At 44.7% G+C, this 17,703-nt stretch overlaps 2 protein-coding genes across 2 annotated transcripts; both read right to left on the bottom strand.

Moving 5' to 3' along the window:
• Positions 1-708: 708 nt before the first annotated feature.
• Positions 709-8,697, bottom strand: SELENOS (selenoprotein S). Its single transcript, XM_090028518.1, has 6 exons — positions 8,541-8,697; positions 7,787-7,921; positions 5,423-5,529; positions 3,996-4,085; positions 3,760-3,838; positions 709-1,759 (listed from the first exon to the last, which is right to left on the bottom strand). Exons 1-6 carry the CDS (start codon positions 8,617-8,619, stop codon positions 1,674-1,676), a joined length of 576 nt encoding a protein of 191 aa, XP_089884644.1. The 5' UTR covers positions 8,620-8,697; the 3' UTR covers positions 709-1,673.
• A 610-nt stretch (positions 8,698-9,307) lies between these two features.
• Positions 9,308-16,238, bottom strand: SNRPA1 (small nuclear ribonucleoprotein polypeptide A'). The gene is made up of 9 exons (XM_090028516.1): positions 16,030-16,238; positions 15,724-15,871; positions 15,052-15,130; positions 13,713-13,759; positions 12,992-13,094; positions 12,374-12,453; positions 10,969-11,044; positions 10,483-10,576; positions 9,308-9,580 (listed from the first exon to the last, which is right to left on the bottom strand). Exons 1-9 carry the CDS (start codon positions 16,109-16,111, stop codon positions 9,522-9,524), a joined length of 768 nt encoding a protein of 255 aa, XP_089884642.1. The 5' UTR covers positions 16,112-16,238; the 3' UTR covers positions 9,308-9,521.
• Between the last annotated feature and the right edge of the window lie 1,465 nt (positions 16,239-17,703).

The following is a 17,703-nucleotide window of genomic DNA, read 5'->3' as shown; positions in this document are numbered from 1 at the left end:
GGTGCCTGCAGGACCTTTAGTAGAAAGACAGCAGATGTTATATTGCAAATTAGCTTTACTGTACTGACCTACAGACAGCACTAACTCTGTTAGGGTCCACATACGGGTACCACTTGGGGTCACAGGCACAGGAGTCACTACAAGCCGATGCAGATGCAGAAACAGGGGGTTAAAACCACATCTAAAAATCACCCTGTGTTTGAAAGTCTTTTAAATTTAAAACTAAAACAGCCCTGCATCCCTCCTCCTGACCAAATCATGTTCATGAACTGCAATCTGCAGAGCTCCTCCAGCTGCCTGGCCTCATGCTTTCTTGTTTTCCCATTGTTCAGCTCCACAGTTGCAGGAGCTGACTTAGCCACAATTGCTTTCTGGATTGCAAACAATTTGCTCTACCCCCATCTTCTGAAGCTTCTGCTTTCTAAAAACCGATGCATTCCCAGCCTGGTGTCAAGCCTAAATGCAATTCTTCTGAAACCTAAGGTCTTGCCAGAGAAGAATTCTCAGTACGTGTTAAAAGTTAAGAAGCCCACTGAGAGATGCTACCCAAATACAAGACAACCCTTCACATGTAATTAGCACCAAATGAAAATTGAATCACACTGTATATGGGATGCATTTTGCTTAGAAACACTGATCGCGCTACAACAAGTGCCTACTTACTATATAAAAAGAGACGCTGTAAAAACCATGCTAGTAAGTCATAGATCTGTGATTTGTTTGCAGTGTTGTTTAATATTTACACTGGTTTGTTTTACAAAGCTGTTGAAATAGAAAAGATATAGCAAGAAACCCCTGTCTACTGTCTACCATCAGTAATCCTCACTGGTTTGTTAACCATTTATAAGGAAAACATCATTCAATGCAGCTTGTCACAGAAACTCATCTACAATAACTGGTCTTCGTGCCAACCCAAGATGCCCGAGCCTTTGTTGTCACGTTTACAGTCAACCATGGACACATAAAGCAGTTAGTAGCCAACAAGAACATCTGATAAGACTTTCTGAAGAAGTGGCCCTGAGAATGACATTTTTTCACAAGGGTCTTTAACATATGCCTTTAAGCTCCCCAGATGGATAGGTTATTGATTCTTACCCAGAAGTTTTGGAACCCCCAACTTCAAGCTTTAAGTACATACCAAGACTTTAAAAAATATAGTATTTACCTACATCAATAACAATACTATGCCTTCCTCTAACACTTGTCTGCCAAAGATCAGAAACTTCCTAACATCAGTGAGAGGACAGTAATTGTGCCCATTTTTACAGATGAGTAAACCGAGGCACAGATGGTTAAAGTTACTTGCTACAGGTCACTCAGGAAGTCTTTTGAAATACCAGGCTTAGAACTGAGATCACCTGGCAGAGCCAGGGCCTTCAGTCATATGCCATGCTGCTTCTTTAGGTGAAGAAAACTGTCGGCTGTCACTCTTTCCTATATGATCTTCATCCTCTTCAAAAAAGATCAGAAATTTCCCATGTTCTGAGGAACATCCCATGTTTGGTCACTCACTGCATTTAGTTCTCGCATTAAAATCTGTGCGTCATGGATTTGTTTGTAAATCAGTATCTACACTAAACCAAGTCCCAAGAGAGTCACTGTGACATGCAAGCAGTAGGCAGGTAAACAATGGGTCAGATTAAGCCTGCTAGTGTCATTAGACACTAGCAAGATTAGCCTCATCCACCTGCAGATGGGCCTCTGCGTCCCGGTCTCCAAGAGCAGGTTCCACCACCTTCTCCAGACAAAGGATTATAACCTGGAATTACAGATGAAAAGTGCATCAGGCACATTAAATATTCACCCCCAATAAAATGAGTCATTAGCACATGATCAGACGGCAACTATTTCAAGAGGGAAGCAGAAGTCAGAGAACTGCGAATGTAAATGTGGATCATTCAGAGTTATACAAATCATCCAGTCCTGAAGGTGTTCCTTTCACAGCATGGCCCACGTCGTCAGCAATGGAACGTTTTAAAAATTTACATTTCACAAGTCTGGGCCATGCTGAAAGAAGGCAAATTAAGTGACAAACCCTCAAGGGTTCAAAAATGCAGGAGCAAAATATGCACTTTGCATAGTTATAACACTGTGAACAACAGCATTAGAGCTAACATACTACTCACTGGTCATGGGAGAGTACAAAGTGTTCTTTTTGGTCTGGGAGCTCAAAGAAGCTAGATATTCAGACTAAACTTTGTAGCAACCCATCATGGGATTTTCTTTGTTCTAATCAGTACAGAGTGGCATTAGAAAATGCATATCCCCTTAGCCCCACCTGCATTAGGCTAAGGATATTTGTTCAATATTCATTATTCCAATATTATAACAAGTCAGAGGCAGATACAAATTACCTCTCTAAATTTAAGAATGTTCAAATTAATGCTTCATTTTATAAGCGTACATTTCGAAAAAAAAAAGCCTGGCAATTTCCCCTGGTCTCCCTCCATAGTGTATGCAAGATGTCAGAGAGATAGATTACAACTCTCTGAACTGCCAAGCAAGCAATTTTCAAAGTCAGTCCATTCCACTGAAAGCTCTGCTACTTTCCCCAGCGTTATGGAAATCCCAGAAATTTAGTCAGCAACTACAGTCAGCAACTAGAATGGTCTACACATGTCTTCGATCTACCATCATCTACCTTGCGAGCAGAATGCAGACACTGAATGCCATAATCTGTTACTTACTTTGCCTAGCATAAGCCTAGGACAGGTGCAGACAAGGGAAAACTGAACAAGTGGGCCAGCTGTTATTAGGAAAGTACTTCACACGGCTGTGGCCTGCTCTTTGCTGTTCTCCCTCACATTTTATTCAGGAAGTCTTTAATGTTGAGCACTTCACAGAATTAGACTACAAGACTATGCTGAAGTTAAACTTACACACATGCCAGCATCAGCAGAAACACATTTGTGCTGTATTTTCTACTCCGTAGTAAATCAGGCTATTGGTTAAAATGTATTCAAACTCAACAACATTCTTTGTGCAGCTTTTTGAACTTACTCTCTGCTACAATCGTATTCAGTGGGATCCTTCTATCTGATAGGTCCATGGGGAAAAATAGTAATTGTCTAGATATTATTTTTTCCTTACGACAATGGTGATTAGCTTACTGGCCCCAAGTCAGCTTTATCAGTAGAGCCAATGCTGTTTCTGTAGAAGGCAGATAAAGGACCGTTTGCACAGTCTTTGTCTACAACAGGAATTCCATAACTCACCACATGGTATTTGAGAACCCAGGTGCAATCTTAGCTTGATATATTGTTTTAATTGCCTGTGTGCATCATATACAATACAATGCAGGAAGAAAGTATTGAAGTAGTGCTAGGATATGCACACAGACTAGACATGCTGGTATGCATCACTTACTCCAGTTTGGGAAAAAAAATACCAAGACTAAGTATCTTCTGACACCAAAAGCCACAGACTCTCAATGAGTCACAGCAAAAATGTTTCCTCAAGGAACTGAACCAGTGTCAGGCTTCCCCACTGCCAAAATTTATGAAAACTCCAGAGATTACTGCACAAACCTTTATGGAAAAAAATATGTGGCCCCAGATGCTAACACTGTACAGACTGAAACCCTCAACCATGAAAAGTTGCATCATAAGGTATGCTCTACATCAAGGATCAAAGTTGTCCTTTCTCTGACTAAACAGAAAGGAATCATGTCTGTATAAAAAGGCCATCCAGAAAACTGAAAAAAAATGCTTAATTTTTCAAGAAAAAGGCATTTGAAAGATACTTAAGTTTCATACTTACCACCTCCACGCAGAGGCTTTTTGTCTGGCTTTGGCTTTGGGACTGCTGATGAGGTGGAAGGGCTAGATGCTGTTTCTTGCTGTTAGCATAAAGTAAAGTTATTCAGAACTGATCAACATAGGTTTCAGCTAGTCATTTATTTATAGGCATTTACTGCAGGATTATGAAAGTGTAATATAAAGTTAAAGTTAGAATCATAGGAAAGCAGAGTTCAGCTTCAGATTTCCTCTCCTTACCTGGTTCAGCTTCAGATTTCCTTTATAGCTTTTTCCTTCCTGCATGCTTTCCCACATTGCTATCTTCTGCCTTCTCTTCTCTTCTTCAAGCTGAGAAAAACCCAGTTTGTAAGATTTTATGACTGCCTGAATTAACAGCTGAACTGGTGTAGAGGAAACAGCCTCCTTCTTCCCCACCTCAAAAGCCAAGGACCGCATTATTGCCTTTTTAGCAGAGAAAATCTATCACAAGCTAAATGCTGAAACAAAGAGACAGTCCCTACTTTCACTTGCCTTATCAATAGCAATTTAAAAAAGGTCTTCCCCATCTCATCATACAGGGACTGGAAATAATACACATTCAAGTCCTGGCTATAACTCTTTTCTCCATTGTTCTGTATTAATGGCACTTGTTTTCAAATTTTGTATTCTGTAAAAGTTCTTTATAAAGCATGAATATGAAGTAATTTAACACATTAAAGCAGTTTCTGGCAGAAAAAAAGATGTAGTTTTCAAATTAGTGTCAAAGCCAGGCCACTCTATGGAAGAGACACCATTACCAGCATATCAAAACATGGCCAGAATCTCTGCCCAGATCAATTTATCCAATATAAGGTATACCTTAATAGATAACAGACTGCCTTAGTTCAATGAAAATGAGAAGTATACTAGTTTGCCCAGAGTCAAAGAAAGTAAAGCTTCCTCAGTCTAACTGCACTGGGATAAGATTTCTTCCAAGATGGCTATTTACTTTCTCCATTAGGCTTTAATTCTCAACATTTCTTGAAATGTTGCTGCAGCAACAAGAACTTCAAACAAGGCTTGATGGTTACACAAAGAGAAATATATTGCCACTTGTACTCAAGCCTGCCATGCATAGAAATGAAACTTCATGGAACTGACTGCAAAAAGAAAGTAAGATGAACCAGGGCTTATAAAGCTTTTCACTGCTACCCTGATTACAGTAAGCATTCCTATGCTGTTACCTAGAGAGGAGGTGCTGAACAATGCTGTATTCCTTATTATCTCAAACTGTACTCCAAAGCTTTTAGGGCCTAACGATGCTGTGCTGCATTAAATCTGCAAAGAAGTCAAGCTTGCCATTAAGAAAATATATGTGCACTAGCAATGCTAATTTGAATTGTAACATAACCAATCCCAAAGATCCATTTGCGTACACAAAGACTCAGCCAGTGCAACTGCAGCAATTGCCTACAGGCTTGACATTTTGAAGAATCAAGCCCTAGAGTTTTCTGTACCATTTCAGATGAACAAGTGTGTCTCATGTCAGTCATTTCAGAAAAGAGACTAAAGAGTTCAAGCCCTTTAAACCAAGCAGAAAGAAAGGCAGGAGCCCCCCCTACTGCTCATTGGTCTGGACAGGTGTGCAAGAGACTACTCAACTCTAAAACTGTACATCACAGATACCCTTCTATCCCTTCGGTTACCTCTCTTTGTTTTTCTTTGTATTTTTCTGCTTGTGCATTCAATTCTTCTTGCATCTTTAGACGAGCTGCTGCCAGGGCTTCCTGCCGCCTCACCACCACATCAGGCTCTAAACAGCCACAGAAAAAGTGGGTAAAGCAATTGTATTCAGTTGGGGTGCACCAATAAAGATTTTTTTGGCCAATACCAATGGTCGATTATTAACCTGCCATATCAGCCAATACCTATCCCATAGCTGATATGCAGCCCAGCAGCTTGGAGAACAGTATCCGGCCAGTAAGTCTGTGGGGGGAGGAGAGTGGCAGGGGGCAGATCCAGGCCCCCACAGCGAAGGAGAGAGTGGGGCTGGGCCAGGGCAGGCGCTGCCCAGCTGGGGTGGGGTGGAGGATGGAGCCACGAGCTGCTCATCCCACCACTGCGTGCACCCCCAGGGGAAGCATGGAGGGCACATGTCTCCTGGATTTGTGCATGGGGCAGGCTGCCACTGTGTGCTCAGGGCCAGGGGTTGCACCAGCCTCTTCGGGGGGGGGGGGGGGGGGGGGCTGCACTTGGGATGGGCAGCAGTGGTGCTGGGAGGGGTGGGGTTATGGGGTGGGCTACAGCCACCCCAAAATTCACCATAGCCCTCCCCACAGACCCCCTTCCCCCCAGCACTGCCACCACCTGCCCCTGCCTGCTTCCTTATACTGTGCTCTATCAAAAAAGAAATGATTTGCAAAAATACTGAACACTGCTCCAAAGGAAAGCAAACAGCCCCAGAAAGGCATCTGGACCACCCACTTCACTTCACCACTGTCTTTTCCCAAGTCACAAGAAAATATGACAAGTCAATTATTTTACTCATCTTTGTTTTTAACTCTTGAACTTTCCCACATTCACTTTTTATAGTCATTGTTTACATAGCAATAGACAAATCATCATGAACATACAAATGAGTTGATAAAGCATCAGCTGAAGTTTCATAAAAGATGCCTAATTTTTCATAGAAGTGTAAGAGATGTTGTAGCCAAGATGGCCCAGAGTATGTGAGAGGCAAGGGTTTCTTAGGGTGGTATCTTTAACAGGACCAAGTGTGTTACTGGGATAAAGTTAGACACATTCTTGGACAGCACCTGATGAAGAACACCTTGCATTCAATAGCGTGGCTACTTTCTCCCAGCAACAAAGTTGGTCCAGTAAGAGATATCACCTGAAGAAATCCTTGTCTTATTTACTTTTTCATATCATTTTTTTCCTGTGGCTTGATGTGGTATAAAAGTTTACAGTAGGATGTTTATAAGCTGCTTTACTGCACAGCAACATCTAGTTATGACCATGATAGAAAACCAGCACAACAGGAACAGAAGAGAGATAATTTGCGAGGCCCCCAACATGCCAGATGAATTGATGCCAGGCAATTCTTCATTAGACAGTGCCATAACTGCATCCCATGCTTTAATAGCAGCATGAATCCAAATGAGGCCAGGACACAACTCTGCAGCATTTACCTTCTAGGGCTGCAATTTAGGAAATAACACCTGGGCACTGCCTGCAGCGTACACTATTTCAGTTGCACCCAAATGTTCTTTCACAGAGATCTCATTAAATGGAAAGTGCCAAGAGACTGTATGAAGGAGGAAATGGCTACGGAAGATTGATTAGAAAGGTGTGCCAGGCATATAAACCCCCTCTCCCATACAGCACAAAAAACACTTTCTTGGTAGTTCTGTACAGCGCCCAGATTTGTGGCGATGACTCCCAAAGCATCCGAGTCCTGCCGCACCCAAGAAGAATAGGCTGCTCTGAAGAGAAGCAGGGATGCCCTCGCTCCACACGACCCTGCCTCATCCTGGCAAACTTCCTGCATTTCTCCCTTCTCCAAATACTTCTCTTCTCCTAAGCCAGCAGGGCTAAGCTCTTTGGCAGGCATGCTGCCAATCAGTCCTGCACCCGGCAAGCACCACTCTGATCTTCTACCCTGCATAATCTGGTGCTCTGCTTTCTGCTCCCCACCTGATCTACTGCTCGTTTCCTGCACTTTCTGCGCTGGGTGTCCCATGCTCTCCCCAGCCTGCTGCACGGAGACCACAGGCCACCCCTGTGCAGTCTCCTCCCACTCCCCTCCTCACCAACAAGGCACCTGCTGGCAGCTGCGGGGGCTCCCCTGGGTGAGGGGGCCCAATTCATTTACCAGACCTTTAGAGTGGGAACCTCATCATCACACAGCTGCCTAACGAGGCCGCAGCGATGCTCTGCCAACAACTGCGGCTGGGAACTGGCTGCAGAGACCGAGGGCAGCCTGGGCTGCAGGGAAGCTCGTGCAATCGGTCCCGTAAGTGCCCCCAGCCAGCCCGGGGGCTGCCGCAGACGCGGAGGAGGACACGCACCTGCGGCCGCCCCTGCTGGGTCCGGCTGGCTCCGTCTCCGGGCTCGGGTGCTCTCGGCCACCTTCTGCACGAGGAGGTAGACAGCGATGCAGGCGAGCAGCAGGTACCAGCCATAGGCCGACAGCAGGGCACCCACTGCAGGGAGAGTGCGGCAGCGGTCAGGGCACGGCTCCCAGCCTCACTGCTGGGGCAGCCCCACAAGAGGGGGCAGGGCTGAGGCCACCAGGGGTCATGACACTGCCTCCACCCCCAGCATGGCACCCCGCCCCCCGGGGAGATATGGCACAGCCCAACCCGTCTCCCTGAGGGGAGACATGACACAGGCCCCCCCCACAGCTCAGGGAAGACATGGCACAGCCCACTCATTTGTAGTACCCACAGAGAGAGAAACAGTACAGCCCAACCCCCCCCAGTAGAAAGTGGCACAGCCCCCCCACTACAACTCAGGGGAGACATGGCACAACCCCCCCCCCCCCGGGGAGAAATGGCACAGCTCAACCCATAGCCCAACCCCCCCACTACAACTCAGGGGAGACATGATACAACCCCCCCCCCCGGGGAGAAATGGCACAGCCCACCCACCCCCACTACCCACACGGGGAGAAATGGCACAGCTCAATCCATAGCCCAACCCCCCACAGCGGAAAAAATGACACCCCCCAACCTCCGCCACTACTTCTCAGGGGAGACATGGCACAGCCCCCCGTTGGAAAAAATGGCCCAGCCCGCTCCCCGGGAGAGCGGCCGCCCTCACCCGCCCGCGGGAGGAGGTGCAGCCCGCCGTGCTCCACCGCCGGCTGTCCGGGCGCCGGCGCGCCTCCGCCCAGCTCCATCCCCGCCGCCGCTCCGACCCGCTCCCCTACCCGGACGACCCCTCACATCCGGGACCCGCCCGCCCCGCCCAGCCAATCGCAGCCTGCTTCCTCGGCCGCGGGGACACGTCGGCAAGGGGCTGGGCCGGGCCCGCTAATCAGGAGACGGTGCTCTTCTGCAGGCAGCCAATGGGGACACGGCATGAGTCAGCGACCGTCGGGTCACAATGGCGGTGGGGGCCAATCGGGAGAGAGGCGAGGGACTCTCGGGCCAATCGCACGGGCCGAGACAGGCCGCTGTCGCTGCTGCGCGGACCGAACCCGGGGGCCGCTTTATTCATCTTTATTATGAGATTCATATTGACATTACGAGACTCATTAATCCACACGGATATGGATCTCATAAAGATGAATATAAATAGGGATATGGATCTCATAATAAAAATTAAGAAATATAAATATGCATCTTGCAATACAAATATGAATCTCGTATTTATTATGAGATTCATGTACCTATTTCTTAATATTTTATTATGAGATTCATATTCCTATTTATATTTTTAGGTACAGTTCAAAGCACCTAACGCCTTCTGCTCCACCTGGAAACAAGTCGCAGGGCAAGCAGAAAAGGCAAGAGAAAACCAAGCGAGAAGAGGACACGTCCTCTGTTTCGGCTTATAGACACTTTGTTGTCGTCGTCATCGTGTGCTCATGGAAAAAACAAATGGCGATTTATTGGGCTTCCAAATGTACAGTACAAAATTTACAATGACAATTTCACGCACGACCGTGCTTCCGAAGCAACGGAAAAACTACTGACCGACCCCCAAAGGAGAGCAGATATTAACTTGCTATGATAAAATGAACATCTTTCTCTAGACACTGATCCGTTCGATGTGGTTTGGAGTACCCAAGGATGCAACTTAAGATCCGTTAGGAATGGCGTCCTCTTCCATCTCTTCTTCCACCTCCTCTGAGGGGCCTATAAAAGGGACACAGGATAAGTGACCACCAGTATAATGATAACATTGGAAAAATATTCCACCCAACTGCCTGTGATAATATTATTTTCCAATCAGTTTATCTTCTTCTATGGAACAAATAAATAGGGGGTAACATACCCCTTTACTGATACCACTAAGTACTGGGGAGCAAAGGATCAAAATTTACCACTAGAGTTAAGACTTAGATGCAAATCTTCACGTTACCCGTCACAGAGGTGACCCATCAACCTCCCCCACCTGACACCAGAGCAATGGTTTGAAGACATCTTATTCACCCTCGAGTTACTATTCTACAAATTACTCTAGTTTTCAACTCTGCCCACCACAGCATCCATCGCTCAAGTCTACACTGTCCAAAAAAATAAACAAGATTGAATTACTTTGCATCCTTATGGTCAGTAACCTATAACAGGTTACGGAAAATGGGTCTGAAGATTTTAGTCTGATCACACATTGCGGCCAATTTTAAATCAAATTTGAACAACACTTCATTGTTACACCTAAAATACTTTGTAATCATAGATTTCATAGTTGATGATCTGCTCAGGTCCCTTCCGACCCTGCCAAGTCCGACTCTCTGCCATGGCAAGAAAGAGTACTGGGGTCAAACGATCCTGGACTTTAAGATTTCCGCAGCCTTTCACAGCATTTAAAAAGCTGAGCTTTCTTGAGGTATGTGCCTTTAAATATCCATCCCTTTGTTATATACATTTAACCAAGGCATTTTGGTCAGATTCATAAATTTGGTGACACCAATTTTTTTTCCCCATCACCTTTAACTCACACTTCCAACCCACTAATGGAGATCATGCATCATGTCTGGGACATGATATTACTGGGTCAGCCTGGCACAAACAGAAAGTTTAGGATGCATAATGACCTGCTTTTCGCTCTCTCCCGGGTATCTGACCCGACTGCAACAAACCCTTGAGTCTCTCCACTTCAGCCAGAGTTGTAGCATTGGCGATGGCATTCTAGAAGATGAAGTGATCCACAACACAATGAACACACTCAACTGACATGTTAACTGCTTTCTGATAACACCTGGTTATCAAAAAAAAGTACAAATAATACTGAAATAAACACAAAGTTATTGACTGCAGTGGGAAGTATGTTGATCAATTCTGTGATCAAACCTAAACTCAGAATAAAGTGTCGCCAAGATCGAGAGGTATGGGAAGAAAGTCAGATTAAACTTGACTGAGGCTTGTGCCGTAAGGAGCCCAAAAGAAAGACGATCAGAGCACGATGTTGCTTTGTTGCTTAAGACAAAGCAGTGTGACAAGTTACCAGGTAGGGAGCATTTTTAATCCGGGACAGTTTCCCTGGTTCAGTCCTCCCTATGCAGAGTCTCCCAAAAAGTTACCTTAATTGCCTCAACATCTCCTGGGGATGGCCCAGCTTTCTTTTTGTCAGTTGGCAAACCAGCACCTGGATTGAAACTTCAAAGAAAAATAAAGACATGTCATTCACACTCCTGTGGAGATTATCTGCTTCTCTAGCTTCCAAAAGCTAATGCTTTTGGAAGCGTTTTATCAATCAAGTGTAGTATCTTATCTTTGTTAACAAACTGATACAATGAAGAATTGTCTCCTTCAGAAACACCAGCAAGTCTGTCTCCCCACCTCCCATCCTCTTACCTGCTCCTGAAGAGAAGCAGGCTTTATATTGAGATTATTACAGACCAGATAAATGATGAACGATATATCAGATTTGGATGTTGCTGAACACAGCAGTTCCACTGCATGAATGAGAAGCAAGGTGGATAAAAAAAGATTATATTTAAAAAAAACTATTTAAAATGTCATATTCCTATAGCAACCTGCACAGCAAGGCAAGGGCAAACTTTTTAAGTTAGATGAAGGAAAAAGAAATACTAACTAGCAAATATTTGCTGCCAAAAAAGGCAAGTTTAAACAAGTAACTAGTGGAAGTGCTCAGCTATATACATCCACCCAAAGTTGGCTTAAGTGCTAAATCAGATTTATACTGCATTAGCCTATTTGCAAGTACAGAGAGACTCTGTCCTTTGTTTTATTGTATTCAACTAGTTCAGTTTAATCAATTGCCGGTTCTAAAACCTTCATGCTGTAAGAGAAGACTCAGCTTAACTACGGTAACTAACACTGTATTAATTTAGTAAGCCAGTAGACAATCTTTATGTATCCTGTATATTTAAAAGTAATCTTATTTAACTGAAAGTTTTAAAATCTTGATTCACAAACACTAATTTTCATTCAGTTTGATATGAATGAAAAGTACAAAATAGCAACCTCACTATTATGTACAAATTAGGAAATGGAATAAATATATATTCAGCTAACTGCTTAAATAAATGTGCATATGTAGAGCATAGCCTTTTTGTTAGAAACATAGTACTACTAAGTTTAAAGGCTGTATTTAGTTGCAAATCAATGCATTTTAATAATCACTATCCAGTGAGAATCAATTTTTTAATGCAAATAACTAGAAGTACTAAAAATAAAACGAAAAACAAAACAAGAGTGTTTAAAAAAAAAAAAAGTCAGCTACTCAAACCCACGCACCCTGGCCAGATACGACTTCTTTAAAATATTCTGAGCTGTATTCACCACCATCCAAAGCGAGGATGCTCAGAACTACCATATCTGGCAAAGCACTACCAGAAATGTTAGGACATCCAGCCCACGACTGACATTTCAATTTACTTTTTTGCCAAGCCCTGCACACATTGACTGAGGTGGTGTTTCTGAAGGGGAATGCCAGTTTAAATTGGTTATCTTTTATCTTACGTTTTTGTTCTCCTGGCAATATCCTTTGCAAGTTGTGCACCCCGTTTGCCCTTGAACATTTTCTCTGCCTCCTGACGCTCCTACAGTGATACCACACACACACACAAAGTTAATTTAAGCAGGAATATTAGGTATAATTTTGCATAGCTTCTTCCTTTAAAAGAAGGCTTCTTTGTCCCGTTTGCATCAGAGCACCTTGGTATCTGGACCAGATTTAAGAATAAGCATTTGAACTTACTGTCAAAATGCTTAAAAACTCGATGAATATCAGCCTAATGTTCTTAACACCCATTTGTCTTCCCACCCATTTGTCTTCACAGGGACTCCTTATTTCTTCTTTCAAAGACCTGCATGTCTATTTAGGGCACCAAGAATGGCAGAGAAGAGCAAAGCATGTACATAAGCAATGCTACAAGACATAATTAAACCAGCTATTTCTTTAAATCAATGAACTGGTGAAGTCCAAAGCATGCACGTCATTCAGTACTTAGTTTGATACAAATGAAATTTACAACTATGGAAAAAGCTGAGATTGGACCACAGAAGTTTCAACAAAACAGGAACAAATATCTGCCTCAGAGACTTACAGCAAAGAAGCTAGGAAAATACTAGACTTACCTTTAGCTTTACTTTCTGGAAATCCAACACTCTGACTTGCGGGACCTTGTGAATTACATACAATCTGTAATGTTTCTTATTTGTCACAGGATTCCTCAATATGCTACAAAGAAAATATTATGAACAGATTCTGAATATGAGAACATACTGGCTAAAGTATATATTGTAGAAAGTCCTCGCACACTAACAAACAGACAGTCCACCCAGTAAATGCAGAAACAAAACCTTGTTCTTGATCCCTATGAAAACTACAACACCAAAGCATTATGAGCAGAGATTGGTTTACTAGCTTGATACATTTTACTGCAAATTATAATAACCATCTCAACCACCTTCTAAAATGAAAATAAAGACCAACTGATTGCTTCCTACGTTTCTAAAATGCACAAAAAGCTGTTTCACTTGTATTTCTCACTTTGCATCATGATGAACTTCTAAGGATTATTGAAAAGCATAACTTACAAAATACTTCAGTCTAAATGTAAGAAAAAAGTCTAGATTTTTACTTCTGCAAAACTAAAATAAGTAACAGAGAACACAGTACTTAATGTGAATCTAACAGCTCATTTCTATTTGCTTTGATAGCTTTTTGGCAATTTGAGAGCTCACTCATCAAAATGTATGCATCTTTAACCAATTTAAAGCTGTAGTTAAGCATAAGGAAATATAAAACATGGGCTTACATTAATAAAATCTATTCAAACAAATTAAGATTTCATACCTCAGGTAAGTCAGTGATTTAACAGTTGTCAGTGGATCCAGCTCACCCTGAAAAATGGGAATGTAATGAGTTATCTTAAAGTTATTTCACAGCAGTCCAAAACTAAAAGAAGCTGATTCAAGTCTACAGTACTGTCAATGAGATCCAATCACTGGTCAAATACAAATTATACCTAGTATGGTGCTAGGCCCAAAAAACCCCAAACCAAGCACGCATGCACCCCCACACCTCCAAATCACGTCCATTAAAAAATATTCAAATGTGTTACCTTTCTACAAGAAATATCCTGCCAATATTTTTATAAAATGATGACAAATACTTTGTAGTCGTTCACATAATCATACTACCAAAATCTTCACTAGAGACAGACGTTACAGATAATATTTATTCAAGAAACTGTAGTAAGCAAGTTTCAGGTTTAAGCTACAAATAGCTGATGGAGAACTAAGTAAGCAAGCATTAAGCATGCCATCAAGCATTTCAATATGCTTTGAGTTCCATGCCAAAGACTAAATTATGCTCCAATTTAAGTCAGTGCAACTGCACTGACTTCAAAGGAGTTGTACAGACGTAGCCAAGAAAAAAAAAAATAGCCTTGAGTGGTGACGTACTAACACTATTACTCACTGATGAAGAGTACAAAATTCAAGAGGTAAAGATTAGGCAAATGTATTAAAAAAAATCCTACTTTGGTGTGCAAATGAACAGAAAACAAAAGTTTAATATTAAATAGTTCTGGGTTTCTTTAATTCACAAGATTGTGAAATGAACATACCACAAATCCTAAAGCATTAAAATGACTTCTGTGAAACCTCCTCATCCTCATTTACTAAAATCCCATGCCCATTTTACTAGTTAGCTCATTCAAATCTAATCAAACTAGGATATTAAAAAAAACCAACCTTACATTTTCTCTAACTGAGCTGCACATTTTCCATTACACTATCCAGTGTCAGAAGACAAATGCTAACTAATGCCCCAGTCCTGGGCACGGTGCTGGACATCCTTAGCTAAATGAGATATTTAATCTATGTACATACTATCACTTTGTAACTTTTATATGAAAAAAATAAATCTCAAGAACATCTCCTACATGTCAGAATGATTACCCTTGTACATTAGGACAGCTGTTCTTACAAATGGAGACTAACACAATAATTTTATCTTCAAATGGTCATATAATATCTATATCTCTTTGCATATACATACATATAAACATGTGTGTTGCTATCTATCTACCTATCTGTCTATCAAGAAAGAGAAACAGGGAGCACGAGAAAAACAAACAACACACACGTAACTTAAGCTTGGTCAAAACTATTTTTAACAGAGAACTTACCAGCTCTGCAATGTTATTGTTAGTCAGAACGAGCTCCTGAAGGTTGGGTACAGCCTGTTCGAGCCCTTCACCAATCCGACTACAATGAATATATTAAAAGAAAAGAAAAACCAAAGCTTATTTTATGCTCGAGAAAATTTTAGTAAGAGTAATGGAACAAAAACTGCAATCTGCCGCGATGCATTTTAATCATCAGATGCCCCCCAGATTCACAGGGATCAGAGGCTGTGAGGAGCATCTGGGCTGTTATGATCTCTATCTCCTGTTACAGAGCAGCTCCCGCGCGCCAGTGTTGCCTGCCCACTGTCTCCCGGGCTGTCTCCGATTTACTCTTGCTGTTACGCAGCACAGCCATGAGCGAGAGCCCCGGCGCAGGCAGGCTTGGGCACATCCCAGCCTCTGGCTTCAGCTGCCCTGCCCGTGAAACAAGGATAACTCAAGGCCAGGCGCCGGAGGTCCAGAGCCGCAGGCTGGAGCTGGCAGCCGCAACCTGCGAGCCCTGCTCCGAGCCTGTCTGTGGCTCTGCCACCACACCCTCCCGCGGGGAGGCAATGAACGCCCTGGGACAAGCCCGTGACAGACGCCTTTCCACAGGGCGTTTTCTGCCCCGCGCCGCTGCAAAACAAGCGCGGACGGAGCCTGCCCCCGCGCGGGCCCCCGCTCTCAGCCCACCAGATGCGGTTGTTGTTCATGAGCAGCGTCTTCAGCCTCTTGAGCAGCGGGAACCCGTCCAGCTTGCGGATTTCGTTGTCCGAGAAGTCGATGGCGTCGAACTGGTCCAGGGTCGCGCCCAGGTTCTCGATCACCGGGATCTTGTACCCTACGGGCGGGCAGGCGAGCGGGGGGGGGGGGGGGTCAGCACGGGTCACTGCAGCCCCCCCACCCCATCCTCCCACTTACACCTCCTGGGACAGAGACCCTCGTTCCCCTCCCCCACAGCCCCCCTATGCCGCGCCGTGCCGTGCCGGGGGCGCTCACCGCGCAGGTCGAGCTCGCGGTCGCGCACAGCGTTTGTGTACTGCGCCGCCTGCTCGATCAGCTCGGCCGTCAGCTTCACCATCCTGCCGCTGCCGCTGCCGCTGCCGCTGCCGCCGCCGCCGCCGCCGCCGCCGCCAGCCAGCCAGCCACGCCGCTCCGCTCCCGCCGCTCCGGTCCGCGCCGCCTCGCCTTACGTCACGTCCGGACGCGGCGCAGCGCCGAGCGCCGAGCCGCCGCAGGGCGAGCAGCCGAGCGCCGAGCGCCCCGAGCCGCCGCAGGGCGAGCAGCCGAGCGCCGAGCCGTGAGGGTGGCACGCCGCCACCCCTCACCCTCACTTGCCAGACGGCCCAGCACTGCAGGGGGGCAGGCAGGCCCTGGGGCGGAGGCGATCTCCTTTCTCAGACCAACAAGATATTTGCGCGCACGCAAAAAAATCCATAATTGCCAGCTTTCGGGCACCAGCGCCCTTCGTCAGGCACCGGTCCTGTGCGGAAATGCAAGCTCCTATTCCTGGGATGTCACAGGGGGGTGTGAAAGCTGGCGAGGAACCTCTCTCCTCTTGTGCGGATCTGTGATGGTGCAAGTTGCCCTGAACCCAGGCGGGAGGAAGATCTCGGGTTTCAGCTGGTCACCGTTGCACCCTGCTTGGGGAAATAGCAAGTTTTCATTTTAAAAAACTGGCTAAAATTCAGTCTCTTCTATCTTCCAGGTTGTAGCCATATTGATTTAGAGGAAAAAGCAGTCGGGGCTTGTGGTAGAGGTGATCTCTTTCTTATGAGACCAGCAAGATTTTTGCTGCATTGTCTAGAGGAAAAAGGACAGAGGCATTGGGTTTCGCATCAATGGAGGACAGAGTAGCAGAAAACCGGGATGTCCTCTGTGATGGCCGCCCTAGCTCACCAGCAAGGGGAACTGATGTAAAGGAGTAGACCTGTCCTTGCCATCAGGAGCAAAGCTGGAAGGGAAAAAGAAGAGAGGCAATGGATGGATCAAAGGGCTGCTACTGCACCCAGCCTTTCATTTTGTTAGTGGTCTCTTTAAAGGCCCCATGTGTTAGCCAGATCCCAGACCCCCCAGATGCAAATCCTTGAGTGTGTTTATTATGCTGGCAGGCAAGTTTCTTAGAGTAGATGTGATATCTTGTATTAGACCAACTTTATCATGCTGGGTCTCCTTTTGGATTGCAGGCATTGGCCCGTGAGATGAGACAGGCCTGTAAAACATGTAAGGAATAAAATAAATCCTGGGTATTTCAAGCTGAGCACCTGCAAACTGAGGCACTGAAACTCAAGAAACGGTATGGCCGTAGACCTTACAAAGTCTGGCTCATTGTGACGGGCTATCTAGAACTATCATACCCCTTGCTCCACTCCGACCTTGCACCAGCCATCCCAGGCTTCTCAGTTTCTCGCATGCATAATGCAATATGAGCATTACCTTCCACAGATGTTGAGAAGTCATTCATTTTTCCTGAGAGGCAAGGATTTCTTAGGGTGATCTCTTTTATTGGACCATCTCTATAGTTGGGATAAAGTTAGACAGGCTTTCACATGCAAGTCATTCTTTGTCAGGTCTTCATTTTTCCCAACAGTTTTGGGGATTCCTGTGTGGGAGGTGCTTTACAAGTCCAAAAAGTCTTCAAGAAACCCCATTTTGACATGAGGCCTTGCCTGG

The sequence above is a fragment of the Crocodylus siamensis genome, chromosome 15, assembly GCF_052110815.1.
Source record: "Crocodylus siamensis isolate JL-2025a chromosome 15, ASM5211081v1, whole genome shotgun sequence".
NCBI classification, from domain to species: Eukaryota; Metazoa; Chordata; order Crocodylia; family Crocodylidae; genus Crocodylus; species Crocodylus siamensis.
The sequence above is the reverse complement of the archived record's forward strand: the minus strand, read 5'-3'. Positions and strand labels throughout refer to the sequence as shown.

Bases quoted from the DNA above. Each gene is read 5' to 3' on its own strand.
- SNRPA1 (XM_090028516.1), bottom strand. From the start codon at position 16,111: ATGGTGAAGCTGACGGCCGAGCTGATCGAGCAGGCGGCGCAGTACACA. The intron at 13,760-15,051 runs GTAAGTTCTCTG...CCCATTTTTCAG, and splicing joins ACAATAACATTGCAGAGCTG to GGTGAGCTGGATCCACTGAC. The intron at 11,045-12,373 runs GTAAGATAAAAG...TTTTCTTTGAAG, and splicing joins ATTGCCAGGAGAACAAAAAC to TTTCAATCCAGGTGCTGGTT.